Source organism: Protopterus annectens, chromosome 12.part0 (assembly GCF_019279795.1).
Source record: "Protopterus annectens isolate FY-2018-M chromosome 12.part0, PAN1.0, whole genome shotgun sequence".
Lineage (NCBI taxonomy): Eukaryota > Metazoa > Chordata > Ceratodontiformes > Protopteridae > Protopterus > Protopterus annectens.
The window spans coordinates 140,865,410-140,884,274 of record NC_056746.1 but is presented as its reverse complement, the minus strand read 5'-3'; the positions used below and the strand labels follow the sequence as shown (position 1 = coordinate 140,884,274).

Below are 18,865 nucleotides of genomic sequence, written 5' to 3'. Positions count from 1 at the left end.
AAAGGAGGCCCAACCATTTTATTGCAGCCTCTCGATGATGTGGGTACTGAACCTGCTACAATGGATGGGGTAAAAATCTTTGTATGTTAGAAAGCCCTGTCTACAGTACTGTGAACCCTCAACAGCTAATCAAGGCTGTAGTGTGGAACATCAGTCTGGAGACCAGTATTAATTAGGCTATAGTGACCCTCTGTCCTGCAGTGAAATATAGATTCACCGAAGCACTGGGACCTGCCTGTCAAATCACTGGAGGGTCATCAGGCCCCTGGTATCCGTTAAGGATGCTTTTTGGAAGGTTGCCCTCTATCCTGCCTTGGTGATCTCCTGCAGCCAAGGAGATCAATAATGTGGAGAGCACCAAGGTAGTCTCCTGCAGCCAGTCCCACCCTTTGTCCTGCCAGAGGTGACAGCCTTCCTGCTGTATAAAGCCCCGTACATTGTGTATGGTCTATCTTTCACCTTCACCATTTGTTCACACTCTGTATGTGTGTCTATCTCACTTTTCACCCCAACAGTGTGCCAACAGCCCGCCCTTTTTGTCTTTACTGTTTCAGGTTTGTGTGCTTTCCTCCACTGCCTATGCTTTACCCTCTTTCCAAAGCCAGGTTCCTTTGTATACCTTACTCCTCCTTATCTCTCTCCCCTTTATTTGTGCTATATTTAGAAACATTGTCAAAGAAAATAAAGGTCTCAGAAACTCAAGGACAGAATTGGTATGGTAATCAGGAAAAGTTGTCTCTATTTGCAGATATTATTTTGTACCTGACAAAACCAGAAAAGGACATTTCAGTGTTGTGGAACATTCTGAAACAGTTCAGCTCTTTTGGGATAAAAATTAATGAAGATAAAACAAATGCAATAGTTAACTATGTACCCACACACAGATTGGTTCAGCAGTACCCATATTTATGGGAGCATAATAAAATGAACTACTTAAGGGGTATGGGTTAAAAAGAATTCTGTTATGGCAGCTAAGGATATGTGGGAAGTGACTAAAGAGATGATATAAAACGGGAAGCCCTCTTTTATCAATATGGATAGTAAGATGTAAGCAGTGAAAGTGTTTTAATCCCATTAGTTATACACACAGGTCAGGCATATTTTTATCAACTAGAGAAGTAGTTGTGGATCGCTGTTAATAAAGAGTTAAAGGATGTTTTCTGGAAGGGGAAGAGGGCAAGAGTCAAGTCAAGTAGAACAAAGTGGTTTGGGGTTACATGATTTGAATGGGGTATTTCAGAGCTACACAGTTAAGGTTCCTATGCATAGCACAAGCAGAAAGCTATAATTCAAAGTGGAAAGAAGTGGTGATGAAACTGAGTTAAGCTCAAGAAACAAGGAGAGACTGGGATATTGGCTGCAGATCCTTCAGGAGAATAACAATAACAAAACAGATTATGATATTCACACAGTAGCAGAAATTATTATAAGCGCTAAGTCAACACAGAAATTGATAAATATTCTGCTGAGAATGATGACTGCAATTAGGTGTACAGGAAACAGGCAAGGGGGCTGGAATTTACTGGAGAAAACTGGCAAAGAAACCAAGGTATTCAGAGCAAATTAGACAGAGAAAGCTAATAGAATGGGAAGAGGCCAAGATAGGCAAGAGATTACCTTCCCTATCAAGCATTTATATCAGAGTATAAACAGATAGAAAGGAATATGTGAAAGACCTGCACTGGTAGAGTTTTTAGTAGAAAATAGGACAGAAGCTGTTAAAGGGATAATTAGAGCATATAAAATATTGTATGGTAACTGTAAGAATTGGTCAGAAGAGGTTAGAAAGAACTGGGAAGAGAGATAGGATAAGTGATTCACAAAGAAACAATGGAGGGAATATATGTATGGTTCCCAAATATGTAACAAAGTCTAGAAGATTGAGGATTTTTGCGTGCATAGTATTTTTATATGCCAAGCAAACTCCAAAGAATTTTTCTTCTGGTAGATCTCAAATGATTGAGAAGGAAGAGGGTAATTGGGAGCATATTTTTGGCAGTGTAATGAATTGGCAGACTTTACAAAATTCCCTGCAAACTACTGTCACTGGTGTAACTAAGGAAATTATATTTTTGTATGTGATACGGAATCAGAATTGCCTAGCTATATACTAAGGCCTTCCCGAGTCTAATTTTGGTGGCTGCCAAAAAAGCAATTGCCAGAAAATGGAAATCGGTGTAAACCAGCTGTGCTGTAGAAGTAGTGAATATAGTAACAGAGATAAAAGAACTAGAAGTGGCGCAAATTACATAGGAAAAATGGGAATTATGGGAACAATACATGCAGAATAATGTTTTGGGGGAGTAATGCAGTTTAAGGGTATGCAGGAATTGAATGAGCAATGTAATGTTCTGTATAGAAGATTATATGTTGCATATGATGTTTGCAACTGAAAATATATCCATGTGGCTTGTTTTCATTTATTTAAATGTATGCCTGTGTCGTAAGTGATAATTCAATAAAGATGTCTTGTTTAAAAAAAAATGATACTCTCCCAACTAAAGGTCAGTCCCTTTTTAACTAATTGGATAGCAAATTGGATCACAAATAGAACCCAAGAAGTTAGGGTGAGTGGCTCTACCTTCTACAAAAGACCTCTTACTGCATACTGGTGTATCCCAGGGTTTAGTCCTTGGGTCATTCCTGTTTGATATTTACTTCTCTGAGGTGAAAGCGGATGTTAAGGGTTTGTGGCTTTTATAATAATCATTGTTCAGAATTAATAAATAAACTCCTCAGAGGACTCTTGATCCTCTGAGGACCTGTCCCAAACAAATAGATGGTGCCAAAATCATGGGCTAAAACTAAATGCCAAGAAGCATGTAACTGTATCCTTCGACAAGCATGACTACTGTTGTAACCATCACATTGACAACACACACCAACATTGATTCTGTAGTTAGGGATCAGGGATCTATGTAGAGAACGAATTGCCCTTTAATCACCACATATCAACTGTCGTAAGAAAATTGTTTTTCAAAACACAGCTTGTATTTAAAGGTATTGCATCCAGATCCAGACGTAATTGTTCCACTGTACTTCACACTCATTAGGCAGCTCCTTTCTGTCTGTACCTGTCCAAGCACAACCACAGTGTTTTCTCACTAAAAAAAAAAAAAAAATTAAGGGCTTAAATCATAAAAGCAATGCAAACTATCTCAAATCCTTGTCTCCCTCAGTATCAAACAGGCTACTGAGAGGAGGCTTCTGTCTCATGTGTAGAGCTTCAACAGACTGTATTCTGTTATACCTTTTACACATTCACTAGTCTAGTGGTATCATAAATACCTGCTCAAGGGATCTCCATCCCTTTTGCAAAATTATAACATGTTGGAAGGATAGGTTAGTATCACAGAGAATGCTGCTACCCATATTTAACGCGAATATCTTCCACTCCACATAAAGAAAGTACTTCTCTTATTCTGTTCAAATATATTTTTGGATGAATAGATCGGTAACTGCAAGTTCACCTCTATTTTAGCATCTCTGCCCTCAAAGATGGGAGAAAAATGTAAATGTCCCAACATGTTTTTGTTTGGCCCATCTCTTTATTATTTGTATGCAAAATGAAGGGCTAAAAAGTGGGAGTACAAGGCTAGGCTTCTTAAGTTCCACATGGAACAGTAGTCTACTAGGTATTTGAGAACCTATAAATGATTCGGATTTATTCATACTGTAGAAAGTTATTTTTTAAATGGAAGGGGTCTTGACCCAGTCCCAGCTTAAACTGTTTTCTGTCCATTGTTTCATCACCTTATGCAAAGGTCCTCCTAGATAAAGGAAAGTTACCAGTAAGGCAATACACATGTTACTGTAAGGTGAGGCCTGTTTTCTTAGCCTAGCATACTAATTAGCTAACCCTAAGCTACTATCAGCTGTAAACAATGTTCCCATAGTTTCCATTTGTATTTGACTGCCCTTCAGTTTCCCAATACTCATGACCTCTTCAATTTGTTTCAAGGTATGCATTATCTCCAGGATTTCCTGCAAATTGGGTACCTTAGTAGACTTCTTTTCCTTGTAATAGATTTTTAAAAGCTAATATTACTAGTACTACAAGAGCTTTAACATATAAAGGCTTTTCAAGATCCAAGGAGCTATCCCAGTCGTGCAGTGCCTCTGTTTAAGACTAATTCATATTCCAACAGTTTTTGTATCAGACTGTTTAAAATATCCTTTATTGATTGCAGGAGTGGACGAGACCAAATGATGTCCCCTTATTCCACCTATTGAGCACCCCAAGCAGTGACAAAATACCCTTGGAAACATTTTGTTTGAATGTTCTGGTGTGTAGAATTATTTGTGCGAGAAGTCTGATCAAAAATTCTGAATTTTCTCAAATTAGTCATGGCCTTCAGTGCTTTGTAAACTTCAGTCCATTGCCTCTCTTATAGCTGCATACCTATGAGCTGTTGCAACTCTAGGAACAGTTTTACATATAGTCTCTGTGTAATGCATTGATACTAACTTGTTAGACTTTGATTCTGGTGTTCTAGCCTCCAGTAACATTCCCACCACCACCACCACATGTTTTTCCTGAGACCCATCAGTCCTTTTCTCTCTGCCTTTTGTTTAAAATCTTGTATGTTGAACTTCAAATTAAATCTGTTACTGCATTCCATTCCATTAATGCCACTCTTTAACATTATGTGACATTACCAAAGAGTAACAGAATTGTATTTACATTCTTTGCCTTGACCTTTGGGTGTTTACATATTTAGGTTTAATGCTTCAATCAAGGTAATTTACTATCAGCACTTTCATGCTTATTGGCAGCTCATAACTATATTCAAACCCTTTCTCCTCCCTTAAAAAACTGGACTCAAACCTTTATCATCAAACGTATTAAACTGAAAACAGGAAGTAATTAGCCAGTAGTGCATAAACTTTGTACAACATTTAGAAATGACGTGGTTAATTCATCAGTCTTTTAATAGAGACAAACCTCTCCTTTACTGTGTGGTTTTCTTGCTAGACATTCATTTCATAACCCTCCCTCCAAGTGGCAAGCCATGCCCTGTTGCACAACCTATTAAAACAAAGCTTGGGCCTTGAATGCCTCATGGCTTTCTAGAATAGCAGGTAAAAGTGTAATATTAGATATTGGTGACCTACAGCTTGAAAAATATACTGCTTATTTACTTAGCACCAAGTATCGCGACCATTAATATTGTATACCATGGTTGCATATGCCAGCTTTTCTTTTCATTTCAATAGGATAGGTCATCTAATAGTGAGTATTTACCATTCCTCTATTCCTCCATGAATTGGTACTCAATGCAGTGCAACAGAAATATATTCCCTTTTCACCACAAGCCTCTACTACTAAAATGCTAACCTAGTCTGCTGCAACCAATCATTGACCCCAGAGCCTTCACACCTTTACTCTGTCACCATTGAGGAGTCTCTCAGTTACCCTTCCTTATTCGGTATGCTTTCCTTTATGTGAATGCCAGAGGTGGGCACACACACCTTACAATCAGTTCTTTACCAGATAATAAACCAAGATGTTCTTTGTGGTCATCACACTTGGGTTATCTGCCTGCAGGTAGCCCTCAGTCGGACTGAATACCAGAGTCTTGGGATTTCTGCGTCAGATGCTGTCGTCTCTTCCATGATATCAGGGGTATAAAACATGCAGCTAACGCCATTACATCAGGTTTTCTTGAGCGCGGGAGCCCGAAGCAGAAGCGGTTCGCAAGTGCCGGTCGGCCGCTACCTGAAATTTTCATTGTTAGAGTTTCAGACCTGAAGTCTTCTAAAGCAAAATACCCCATTGAGGATCCTTTTTTCTTGCTCTATCCAATGTCAGAAAAATTAACAATTGTCTTGCCTGTGGAAAGCAAATACCTCACAGAGATTTTCACTCTTACTGCGTCAGCTGTTTATGCCCAGACCACGACGTTCCTTGCTGTAGGTTTTGTCCCTGTTTAATGCCTGTACTGTTCGTCATCTGGCTATCTTTGTCGCTAAATTCTTTCACTCTCCGTATTCCAAAATGGCTTCGACTAGCCATCCGACTACCGATCTTCCAAAAAAAGTAAGGATAAAGACAGATGCAGACCGTATAGGCCGGTACTCAGTGAGACGCCTTCGCAGCCCCTGATACCCGCTTCTACAGATTCGCAGGCCTCTGCTGAGACCCATTTGGAGTCAGGTATGCCGTAAGATGCTTCTTCAACTATGGAACCTGCGGATGTCTCTACCTTGGATGGGTCCGAGCCGCTGTGCAGGCACCGGCTTCTGAGGGTGTTTTCCGACCTTCTGATGTTCGTATTAAACCAACATGTTCATTTTTGACTAAAACTACAGAGTTTCTCAGGCCCAGAGTTCGCACTGCACCTAGAAAACAGACAACTAAAGCGCATGCTCAAGCTCCCATGCCACATAAACAAATGCTTAGAATGGCTGAAGACTTTATAACTTTATTTAGGGAAACCCAGCCTTCCCCCTCTATAAGACAAAGGATTGATTTTCTTTCTGATTCTACAGACAATGAGTCCGATGGCTTTGATCCCTCTGATTACTAGGACACTCTCTTATCTACCTATGAGGATTCAGATGCAGAGGATTCCATTCCATCTGCCTCCCCTCCAGAGGACTTTTCTTTTGGTCAAAACTTGCATAGCTTGAGAGCATTTCCATTGGGAATGCCAGGACTACCCACAGTCCAAAAAGAGACTCAGAGAATTTTTAGACTTGCCTCAGCACAGGTCTCTAGCTATACCACCTGTCCTGGATATTGTAGATGTCTTCATGGAATCCAGTCTTACTCTTGATACTTTACCACCCGCTCCTAGAAAGCCTGACAGGTACTTCAGAGTACCTGACTCTCACAAATTTCTTTTTAAGAATCCCACTGCGGATCCAGAGACCTTTTCCCAGGAACCTAAAGGTATTAAGGCCACTACAGCCAAAAACCCTACCCCTTTGGACAGGGATTTTAGAGGTTTAGATAGATTGGGTAAGAAGGTATATACCTCTGCAACTCTTGCCATAAGGGCTTTAAATTGCCAGTTTCACTTGTTGAAGTACTAGCAGCATATTATGGAACTAATTAAACAGAAAATGTTGTTGCTTGCAGATTGTGCAGAGAATAAAAATTCACAAGAGTTGAGGAATTCTGCAAACCAAGTTAGTAAACATACTTTGCAGTGTGGCTTTCATGCCTGAGAAGCATCTTGCAGGGCTGCTGTCACTGGGTCTGTACTGAGAAGGCATGCTTGGCTGAAGGAACAAATCTTGCCAGACCATGTCAAAGCAAATTTAGTAGATGCTCCATTAAACCAGGAGCGTTTGTTTGGCACAAAAGCAGAAGTTGTTCTTAAAAAGATGGAGAAAAAAGCTAAATATATGCAAACTGTTAAACATTTCTTACAGGTACAGTAGGCATTGGCCTTCAAAAAACTGGTCCTTTCCAGACCCTCTCGGCCCTTCTCAGTCTAAGCCCAGGGGCAGTAAACCTCCAAAACTACAGTTTCAGGGTATGCAGAGATCTAAGCATTGGAGTGCACCCACCTCAAAAACAGGGAGTGGTAAGCCACCCCCTTATGAAAAAAAAATTCACAATGACTTGTCTATCATCTTTCCCAGCCATGCCCAAGTACTTGCGCCTCTAGGAGGAAAACTTGCCCTGCATGCAAAAAAGGGGAAGTACATTACCCAGGACCGATGGGTCCTAAGCATTGTATCCCAGGGATGCAGATTCTATTTCCTCTCACTGCCAGCCCCAAGCGGGTTGCCTGACCTTCCTTCAAACCAGTGGGCAGAGACTCAAAAGCAAGTACTTTCTCTTCTCAGTAACAGAGCTGTTCTGTTCCAATAGAGCAAAGGGGACAGGGTTTCTATTCCAGACTGTTCCTGGTGCCCAGAAAAGAGAGCTCATGGGCCCCTATCCTGGATCCATCCATTCTCAACACCTCCCTGGTGGTCCCAAAATTCAATATGCATACACTACTACATCTGCTTCCTGTGCTAGCCAAGGACTCCTGGCTAGTCACCCTAGACTTAAAAGAAGCTTATCTGCACATCCCCATAAGGGACTGTTGCAGGAAAAAATCTACATTTCAGGACAGGCTCTATCAGTTCTCTGCACTTCCCTTTGGCTTATCTACTGCGCCCTGGGTATTCACAAAGTGCCTGCTTCCAACCATTGCATACTGCAGGCAGTGAAATATTCAAATTTACCCATACTTGGATGATTGTCTGATTCAGGCGGACAGTCAGGAATTGCTAATTCAGCACCTGGCATTTGTTAAGAGGCTTCTAACTTCTCTGGGGTACACCATTAACGAAAGGAAATCACATTTGGTGCCCAACCAACCAATTGTATTCCTGGGAGCAAGCTTGAACACAACTTCCCAGATGGCATTTCTCAGTCCAGAAAAGCATGTTCATTTTACCAACTACTTCAAACTAATGGCCACCAAGACCCAGCTATCTGCAAAGAAAAATACTGCAAGCCTTTAGGTTCATGGCCTCATGCATTCTACTAATTCCATATGCAAGACTGCATATGAGAAACTTCAATGGTACTTAAAAAAAAGTCTCTGGTGTCAACGCTCTCAGGACTTGGAAACACTGATTTCTATCATTCCTTCTCTAGGGGCAGAGTTCCTTTGGTGGGCAGAGGCTTGCAACCCCTTAAGGGACTTCCTTTTGCTCACCCCCTTGCCGCCCAAAACCTGACAACAGGTTCATCAGTCTGTGTATGGGGGGCTCACATGGCAGGCAAATGCATTCAAGCCAAATGGAGCCCAGGACAAATTCACCTGCACATCAATCAAAAAGAAATGTTAGCTGTACAGAATGCTCTGACAGCCTTCAAATACCTTATCCTTCCAGGACAACTCTTGATAAAGACAAACAACACCACAGTTATGTGATACATAAACAAGCAGGGGTGGGGGGGGGGACTCATTCCTACTCACTGTGCAGGTTAGCCATGGTCCTGTGGAACACAGCCTTGAGCAACCAAGTGCACCTGCAAGCTCAATTCTTGCCAGGCAAACAAATTCACTGGCAGACGATTTGAACAGAAATCTACTGGACCCACATGAGTGAAAACTAGAACCCAACTCATTCAAACTTCTAATCAATAGGGAGGGACTACCAGTGCTGAACCTCTTTGCTTCCCCCAAAACCATCAATTGAGCAAATTTTGCACCAGAAATCCCCACAGCCAAGCATGGCGAGTGGATGCCCTATCCTTTACATGGGAAGACCTCTCAATTTATGCCCCCCCTGCCCTCCTTTCAAAAGTACTACTCAAGATCAAGTACGACAGAGCAAGGACAATCCTTATTGCACCAGACTGGCCACGCCAGCACTGGTACCCACTCCTACGCAATCTGACAGCAGTGCCACCCTGGCACCTACATCAGACCCCCTCCCTGCTGTCCCAGCAGGAGGGACAGATTTTGCATCCTCAGCGGCAAACTATGAATCTTGCAGCCTGGCTTATTCCCTGAGCACTCCACCAGCAACCCTCAGCAAACAAGTGCTGGATGTAATCCTTGGGGCCAGAAGGCCTAGTGCTAGGAAATCTTACTCAGGAAAATGAAAAAAATACTGTTCTTGGAGCCAGTCTCTAGGAAAGGATGCTGCCATGCTCTCCTTGCCTCTAATTCTGGATTACCTAGCAGAGCTGCTCCACAAAGGCCCTTCCTTCTCATCAGTTAAGATTCAGGCGTCAGCCTTCTCAGCTCATTACGATACGGAGGCACGGCTCTTTTCTCACCCTCTGATCCAACAGTTCCTGAGAGGAGCTAACTATTTAAGACCCCCGAGGCGAGCTCCCACTCCTTCCCTGGGACCTTAACTTTGTACTAGAGAAGGGCATGCTTCCCCCTTTCGAACCTGCTACTACAGCAGAGTTAAAATTCCTCTCTTGGAAAACAGCCTTACTTCCAGCCATCACTTCAGCAAGAAGAGTGTTTGAGCTACAGGCGCTAATGGCTGTGGAACCCTTCATTATTTTTCAGGCTGACAGGGTCTCCATCAGGACTAACCCATTATTTATGCCCAAGGTGGTATCCAGTGGGGCTTTAAACCAATCCATCCATTTACCAACCATTTTTCCTAATCCTCAAAATAAAGGGGAGAGGATCTTGCACTGTCTCTTTAAATAACCTTTGGTGTATGACATCATTAATTCATGAGATAATTGTTTTTTTACCTATTTAAGCAGCGCTATTCTCTTGATCCTTGTCTGATGAAGCAACTATTGTTGCGAAAGCGCTCACCTCTGTCTTTTACTTTTTGTTTTTATTAGACGTTATTGTGTGTTACCTTGGTGCATTGTGTTTATATTTTTACTTATTTTCTTGCACCTTGGTTTTACCCGCAGCCGTTTCTTTTTTGTTTCAAAAATCTGCTTTAGTAGGATTGGTGGCAAGTTCATTTAGTAGGGAAATGGGCAGACTGTGATGTTTCAACTAATTATATGTTCCTTTATTTAACCATACCATACCATGGAAATATTATGCATGAGGCAAAAGGAGGCATAGCTCGAAGTGTTGGGATTTCAGAATTTTGGAAGAGCTGTCTGACACCCAAAGGACGTAACCAAGTGTTCTGTCACTTCGAGATAAAAAAAATTAACCTTATATGTCTTATTTTCCGATTGAAAGCTTATTGTCAGACTAATATCTGTGTACTGTGAATAATAAACATAACGGTTTCATCTGATTTATTAATTCTTAATTAAAAGTGACTTTGGTCAGAGTATATGCAGTCCTCAGTTGCTATTTAATTTCTAAAATCTCATCCATGTTTTAATAAACTAAACTAGTAAATATAATCAAATTTTCATTATTTGTGCCAACTCTTTCCCCTGAACAAATACTGGCTAGTCCTTTAGAAAAATTGTTTAGTTCAATGTCTTGGACTTGAATACTTTAATTTTTAAATTTATTTTTCAGAGATTCTATGTAGCTACTTCCCGCCAGCTCAAAAGGATAGAATCAGTCAGCCGTTCTCCAGTGTACTCTCACTTCAGTGAGACGATCCTGGGGGTAAGTGTCATCCGAGCCTTTGAGGAGCAGAAGCGCTTCATACAACTCAATGAATCAAAAGTTGATGAAAATCAGAAAGCTTACTATCCTAGTATTGTGGCAAACAGGTAGGTCTGCCATCCAAGTAGCATATTTTAAATTAATGTAATCCCTGGTCCTTTCATGAAGTGAAGTTCTTGAAGAATTCATTAAGTTGTTGAACCAGTGTGCACTGTATTGAGGTCTGCAGCTAAGGAGAAAGACTTGCAGAATAATTCAGGGGTGGAATTCCTTCCACTATATGTGTGGTATGAAGACCTCTAACTTTGTACATTTTCCAGTAGTCTATATTGCAGCCTTTGTTAGCATTTAAACTGCCAGAAGAAATAAGGTATTACTTGACTAGGAAAATTCTAAGTATTAAAGAAGCAGTTAATTTTGAATACAGTTAACATGTTATTATGAAATAAGAACAGTGGTACTTGGTGCAGTGTTGAATTGCATGCACTGTATGTCTCATATGTTTACTGTGTATTAATGGCAAGATTACAGATAAGTACTGTAATGTGTTTGGAGAACAAGTGAGGTACAGAAAGCAGGTGGGTGCCCAGAGATAAAAAGAAAAATTAGTGCCAGAAGCGATAACCAGCTCATGTGGCACAAAGGGTTACAAACCCTCAGTGCCACCCAGGCAATCCAAGTTCAGTAAGTTGCTGCACATCCGGGGGGGGGCAAGGTAGGTGAAGAGGCATAGAACTACAGTATCTCAGTGGTGGGGGAGTGGTGCAGTATACATCTTGAGTTCAGGATTTTGGTTCACCAAGCCACTGTCTAGTGGTAGCCCTCATTAGCAAGTGTGCAGGAGTGTGTACTTGCAAGGAAAGGCATTATGGCTCCTTAGAGTTATGTGAGCAGCTCCCCCCATCCAGGACATTTGATTAGGCTATAAAAATGACCTCAGTGCTGGCATATTTGTGAGGGCACAAGCAACTGTTATAGCTGCCTGTATAACATCTTTTCAGGATAGTTGACCCCTCTCTACTGTACTGGGGTAATTCTCTAGTATTGGGGGGGGATTAGCAAAGTCTAATTGTGGGTAGGTTTGATATTTGGAAGGCACAGGGGAGTAATATGCACCTAAGAAAAAAATGTCACAATTAATGAAAATGGGCACGTTTTCTTACATGTGTGCACAAAATGAGAAAGACAAGGTGGGGGGGGGGGGGGTTGTAAGGCAAACCAGAAATGCTAGGGGCAGTGTGTGTGAGATACTGGTGGTTGAGTGTTGGGCTGGCCAAATCACACATCTATTCTGGATAGTTATACATTTGTTTGCTGTATATGAAGTGTTAAGTAGAAACATTTAATCTGAAATGTTGTGTAGCTGGTTTTGAATGTTAAGTTCCAATTGCCTTCACTGTAAAACTTCATTATGGATAAAAGTATAATGAGGCAGTTAAAAATTCTACATGTAAAAATGAACACATGAGATGAAGAATGATCTATTTTCATTTCTTATGGAGGAAATGGGCTACTTCTGTGCACAAAATATTGGTATTCGCTTTGTGTTCAGATTTGGTTTATTCTTCAACATTTTTCTTTGAGCTTAATAGTATGCTACTGACTTGCATCATATGTACCTTTGTCTTTTGAATACTGTACAAGGATATAGGTGGCTTGATAATTTTTGGATCTAGGATGTGCACTTGGAAGTACAACAGATGAACGATGAACAAGAAAATATTATATACAACAGACTTTTGAAGTGTTCCACTGATGGGAAGTCTTTTTGTTACAAGTATTGCAGCTCCAGTTAACTACATTGTTGGGAGCTATGGCAGGATTGTCCATTTCAGTGGTGTGTGCATGTTCTTAGTATATGCACCCCAGTTAGGTCTATCCTGTGATGATGTGTGGAACTTTTCCTTTCAGTTCATTAAATTTAAGTTCCCGTATACAATGCCCGAGCATACTGAGTGATGAATTAATCATAAATTACTAAAGCATCACTCTTACTGGGTTTTGTTTAGTCTGTCTTAGTCCATCATACCCAGATGTCATTCAATATCAACAATTTAACAGGACCACTGAGTGGTGAAAATCAGACCATGTCACCTGTCACCGTTCTTCAGCTTGCAGAACAGAGTTGGGAATTGGGCAGAAGATAGAAAATTATTTGAAACCATCTTCATAAGGTCACTATTCTAAGAAAACCCAGCATGTTGTAGACCTTGGTAATAGGAGAGAACTGCTAGACATAACTATCCTAGGTTGATCCTCTTGTAAATCTCTGTTTACTGTAGTGATTTCTACTACCCTGTTGCAGTTTCATGCACCAATGAGTTCTTCTTTTGACCTCTTTTTCTGTGATAATCCAGTTGCCTGACTTGCAGGCGCTTTAATGTGGAGTCTGTTCAGTGCCCCTCCCAGTCTAACATCAGATTGAAGTTTTAGCTGACAAGATCCTAAGTCAGTATCACCTGTACCCGTGCGACAGCCTATCAAAGCAATGCATCAGCTTTCAAGGTTATTGCTGTCCTGTGGATGTATATATATATATATATATATATATATATATATATATATATATATATATATATGATTTTCGTACTAAATTGAAACTCCTTCATTATAAGTACAGTTAGCTGCTGTCTGTCAGAATGATGTAATCCAGTTATCAGGATCAGTGCCAGTTTCATTTTCTGTAGGATAAGTGTATTCATCTTGAGGATCCCTGGTACAGTTATTGCACAGGTATGGAATGATAGCTGAAGGCAGATAAAAGTCCTATTGCTTGGTATTTTTAGCAGCCCAACATCTCTGTGGCTTGGCCAGAATGCAGTCTTGAACCATGACCATTAGAGTGTGTGTAAGAGTATGCCGCATGCCCTGTTAAGTTCCTTTTTCTGTCTCGTGAAATGAAAGATTGTTCTATCACTCAATCCTAGGCCTCAGTCATGGAAGTGCCAAATGCAGACTTGTTTTCATTCTCTAATGAGATTACAATTTTATTAGTGTAATATTTTTATTAATGTTAAGAAGTTTGCCAGTAAGTCTGCTTGACAATGAATTCCTTCAGAAGACTTCACTTGCTGCAAGTTTTTTTGTTTGGGAAAGAATTACGACTGACAACTGTGAACAGAGCTTTTAATTAATAAGAATAATTGAAAGTACTACAGTAGACATGATGCGTGCAGCAGGCTCAGGAAACTGGGACTCGGGGTCTCAGGCCTGTTGTTTTTGAGGCTTGGCTGGTGGTATTGTGATTGTCTCACTTGACATATGCACTGCTTCTGTCATTTTCTCAAATAGCTCCTTGTATCCACAGAAGATTCCAGATGAAGTAGCACAGGGAGAGACTGACATGATACTTAAAAAGTTGGCAAAATGCTGCCAGATGTTAGAGCTTTCTAAACGGAAATTTTCTTCCACCCAGGGCGTTGGTCTGCAAATATCCAGAGTGGGGACATGTTAAGAAACTACCCATTGTTGCTTCAGGAATTGCCTTTGGTTTCCCCTTTTCTTTTTTCAGTGGATAGTTTTCTAGCTTTTGTAATAGGGATGTCTGGCTCTTTGGCACATAGTTTCTATATAGCATTTCCTGTAACATCACATGTGCAATTAAAGATATGGATATCTATGGATAAGCTATCAGTCCTTCAGCTATCTACTTGTTGTCTCTTTTGTACTAGTCAATATTTTGTTGCTTTACAAAAAAACAGCTTGGGTTTTGGTTACCCCTTCAAAGCGTTACACTTTTTTCTGTTTAAAAATAGTACGTTTCCTGGTGATTCAGTTCTTAAGAAGATGATTTCCCTGGCTTTCTCTAATTTTCTCACCTCGTGGCTTGGATATTGATTTTGAGAATGAGAAATCAATTTCTTTCTGCTCCCCATATGCCCATATAAGGAACCTTACAATTCTATATTGTCCCTTCTGTCCATCTAAGTGGTTTGGGTCATCTGCCAACTCTGAGCAGCTATGCATGTAGACACTTCTCCTGTACCTGAGCTTCTCTCATGATGCAGTAGGCCGCCTTCTGTTTCCCAGAGCACATTTGCCTCCTCCATCACCAGATATAATCCTCCCACAGACATTTTATTTTTGGATAACATAAACAACTTTTTTTATTAAATGCTTGACTTCTAGGCTACCCCAACTATTCTGATTCAAATGGAGATATTTTCTGTACAGTTCAATATCTATATTATCTCATGTTCTCTAAAGTTTGTTTTCAGGGGCCTACCTAAGCATGCAGTACCACTTACTACCTTTTCCTGACAGAAAAATGTAATATCTTTTATTGCTTTCCTTGAATGTCCTGTCAGAGTACTTTCCTTTCATTTTTCTACAAAACCAAATATAAAAATATCTAGCATTTTCAATTATAGCTTTTTACCAATCGAGAAAGCTTCAGGATTTGATAAATGCACCAAGTGCAGGCACAAAATTCCACCCTAAGACACACACAAGCAATGTATTGCGTACCCAGGACCAAAGCATCTAAATACTCAGTGTGATGTTTGTAAATCCTTGGATCCATGATCTGTAATCAACATAAGGAACAATTTAATTCTTAAGGGCTGCCTTATCACAGCAGGAAACATGTCTGAAGATTCTGCTTATCAGCGCCTCAGTCTTTCTGAAAAAGTGCAGACCAAAACTTTAGGTAAAGATCGATCCTAAGAAAGAGATTCATACCACACCTTTCAGCCCCCAAATCTGGACTGAAGCACTAAAGGTGGTGGTGTCTCCGTATTCATAAGATACTCGCACCTCCAGACAAGTAGCCCAACATAACGCATCAGAGATACTTCAGGTACAGCTAACACTGGCTAAAACTAACACTGGGTAAAACTGCAATCCAGGTTGTAGCTTGCTATAGATCCCCCACCATGTCCCAAGACTCCCACTCCACATTCCTAAACACACTGGAAAATATTAGGGTACAACCCAATACCCTTATACTGGGAGACTTTAACTACCCCTCCATTAACTAGGAAAATTACTCGTGTATCAACACACTTGCTCAACATTTTCTGGAATTCATTAATTCCAGTGCCTTGGACCAACTCATTCTTACCCCCACCAGGGGTAGAAACATCATTGACCTGGTCATTACCAAAATGGACTGTTGCTCAACACCTGAAATCAATTCCTCCCTGATCAGATCTGACCACAAGCTTATCACCATGGACATCCACATCCTACCCACACCCCCACTAAAGGAAACCATCTGTAAAAAAAAACTTCTCCAAAGCCAATTTTGGGCTTCTAAAAACAGAGGTGGCAAACTTCACGATGCCCATGCAAATGGAAAATAGGTGCATGACTGCTGAATCATACACCAATGCACTGTATGAGCACATACACAAGTGCATGGAACAGGCCATACCAAACAGAACCAAGACACTCTTCCAAAAAAAGGAAGCCAATCTGGTGGTCCCTTACCATAAACAAACTACAACAGAAGGGAAAAACTGTTGAGAAAAGAGTGAAATCCCAAGACTGGAAAAACCCCCTTGTTAGCTTCAGCAAAAAACAGATCCCTCATCAAATCATCTAAAGCTAGCTATGAAAACAAAATTGCTGCAGATTCTAAAGGCAAGCACAGGGCATTCTGTAACTATGTCAAGAATCTACATGGCAAGACTCAGATCTTCTCAGAGTTACAGCACAATGGCAATACATATACATAACCAACTGATATTGCTAACCGGTTCAGTGCAAACTTTACCCCCCTTTCACCACCTAAAGGGCCCATCACAATACCTGAAGAGTGCCAAGTCCCTATCATCATGGCTACACAGGTAAAAAATGCACTGTCCAAAGCCAAGAATACAGCTTCCATGGGACCTGATAATATCCCTGGCTGTGTTCTACATGAATTACAAAATGAACTGGCATCACACCGGAGTACCATGTTCAATCACAGCCTCATTTCAGGCTTTGTTCTACCGAATAGCACACTACTACAGTCATCTTACTTCACAAAGTGGGAGCAACTACAGACCCTGGGAACTACTGCCCCATTAGTCTGATATGCAAGGCTATGGAGCACAGCATCATGGGACCTTATTAATAGGGACATAGGGAATCTCCAAACTCTGGACTCCACACAGTTTGGGTTTGTGAAAGGTAGATCATGCTTGCTGAACCTGATAGACTTCTTTGAGTCTGTCAACAGGGCTGTGGATGAGGCCAGGGTTGTTCACACAGCTTACCTAGATCTTGCCAAGGCCTTTAACACCATCCCTCACTCAGGAATCATAGATAGACTCACTAAACTAGGCATAACTAGGCATAAACCCTTATGTCATAAGATGGGTTGCCAACTGGCTCACTGATAGAACCCACACTGTAAAAGTAGCGGACTCTAAATCTGACTACTGACTGGTTACAAGTGGTATTCCACAGGGATCAGTCCTAGGTCCTCTTTTGTTTGGCATCTACTTCTCTGAAGTTCAAGCCAACACAAAGGGACTCTGGTTGACCAAGTTCACAGATGACTGCAAAGTGGGAGCTATTATTGATTCTCCAGCTGATGTAGACATTCTACAAAAAGGCCTCACTGAGATCAATGACTGGTGCCAGAATTATGGCCTTAAGCTCAATGCCAAAAAGTACATTGTCATTCCCTTTGGGAAAAATCTGGTGCCCAAGAACTACCACATAGGCGGTAGTCCACTGAACACCGAAGGTGTGATGAGACCTGGGGACACAGGTTGACAGCAACCTCTCCTTTGATAACCACATTGCCACTGTGGTCAGAAAGTCCTTCTGTGTAGCACATCTCATTACGAAGGTTTTCTTATCCAGGAAGAAAGAGGTCATAATCCCTCTTCACTCTTCCCTCATTAGACCTATTATAGAATATAACGCCCCATTTGGTATGTACCTCACTAGACACCCACAACTGGAAAGGCCACAAAAGTACCTCACTATGAGGATCTTAGGCCTTAGACACATGCCCAATATGGACAGACTCAAACAACACCAGCTATACTCTGTCTGATATCACCTACTTAGAGGCAATCTCTGCGTGACCTACAAAGCCATGTCTGACCCAGAGCTGTTAGATATGCTACACCTAAAGAAATCCCAATCCCTCTGCACCACATGCTCCAGGGACCTAAACCTCATTACCACAATAAACAGAATATGCTGGAAGGGCAGGTTACCCAGAGACTTCCCATACTCTGGAACAATCCCATTCATGTCAAGCAGAGCACCTCACTGGCCCTCTTTAAGAGAAATCTTGATGAGTGGATGGGCAATAGGAAGTTCACCCCTGGAATTACTTCAATGGCCTTGCTTGACTGGGCCACTGGGAACTAACTTCAGGCGGCAGTTCACACCGGGGATCGCCTCAGTGGCCTTGCTTGACGGGAGAACTTGGAAGTAACTTTTGGCGGCATGATGCCAGGTAATCTTCTTGGGCTAGGCATATATAGGCTCCAGAGCCATTAGTCTAGTACACACCTATGAAACCTATAAGAAAGGTTCAAAGAGAGAGAAAATAGAAAGTTGCGCCAGGGCAACCCTCCACCATCTTTGCCAACTCCTAAAATACCCAAGACTACTCCAACTTTTCTTCCATCTTCACATGTGTTGGTGCTGTCACTTTGCTAGACCTTTAGTGTCAACAGAGACCATAGTTATTCATGACAAATCTCCTAGAAGAGACACCTCAGTGAGCATGTGATCCTCTGAGAGGGAGCTCTCAAGGTTTTCTGGGTTCCAGATGTCCTTCAGTATTATCAATTTAGATCTGCCAGTAGCCACCATAAACTTGGATCGAATGATGGCAGCATTTGTGACAGCTCACATAGATGCGGGTGTCATGCCATTCTTTCTGTGGGTAAGATGGA

At 41.2% G+C, this 18,865-nt stretch overlaps 1 protein-coding gene across 2 annotated transcripts in view; it reads left to right on the top strand.

The window, feature by feature from the left end:
• Window positions 1-18,865, top strand: part of ABCC1 (ATP binding cassette subfamily C member 1) — a 1,301,041-nt gene that overhangs the window by 979,186 nt on the left and 302,990 nt on the right. For both annotated transcript variants that reach the window (XM_044089159.1, XM_044089158.1), the window contains exon 24: window positions 10,923-11,122. In XM_044089159.1, coding sequence (XP_043945094.1) covers window positions 10,923-11,122 — 200 coding nt within the window. The remainder of the gene's footprint in view (window positions 1-10,922; window positions 11,123-18,865) is intronic.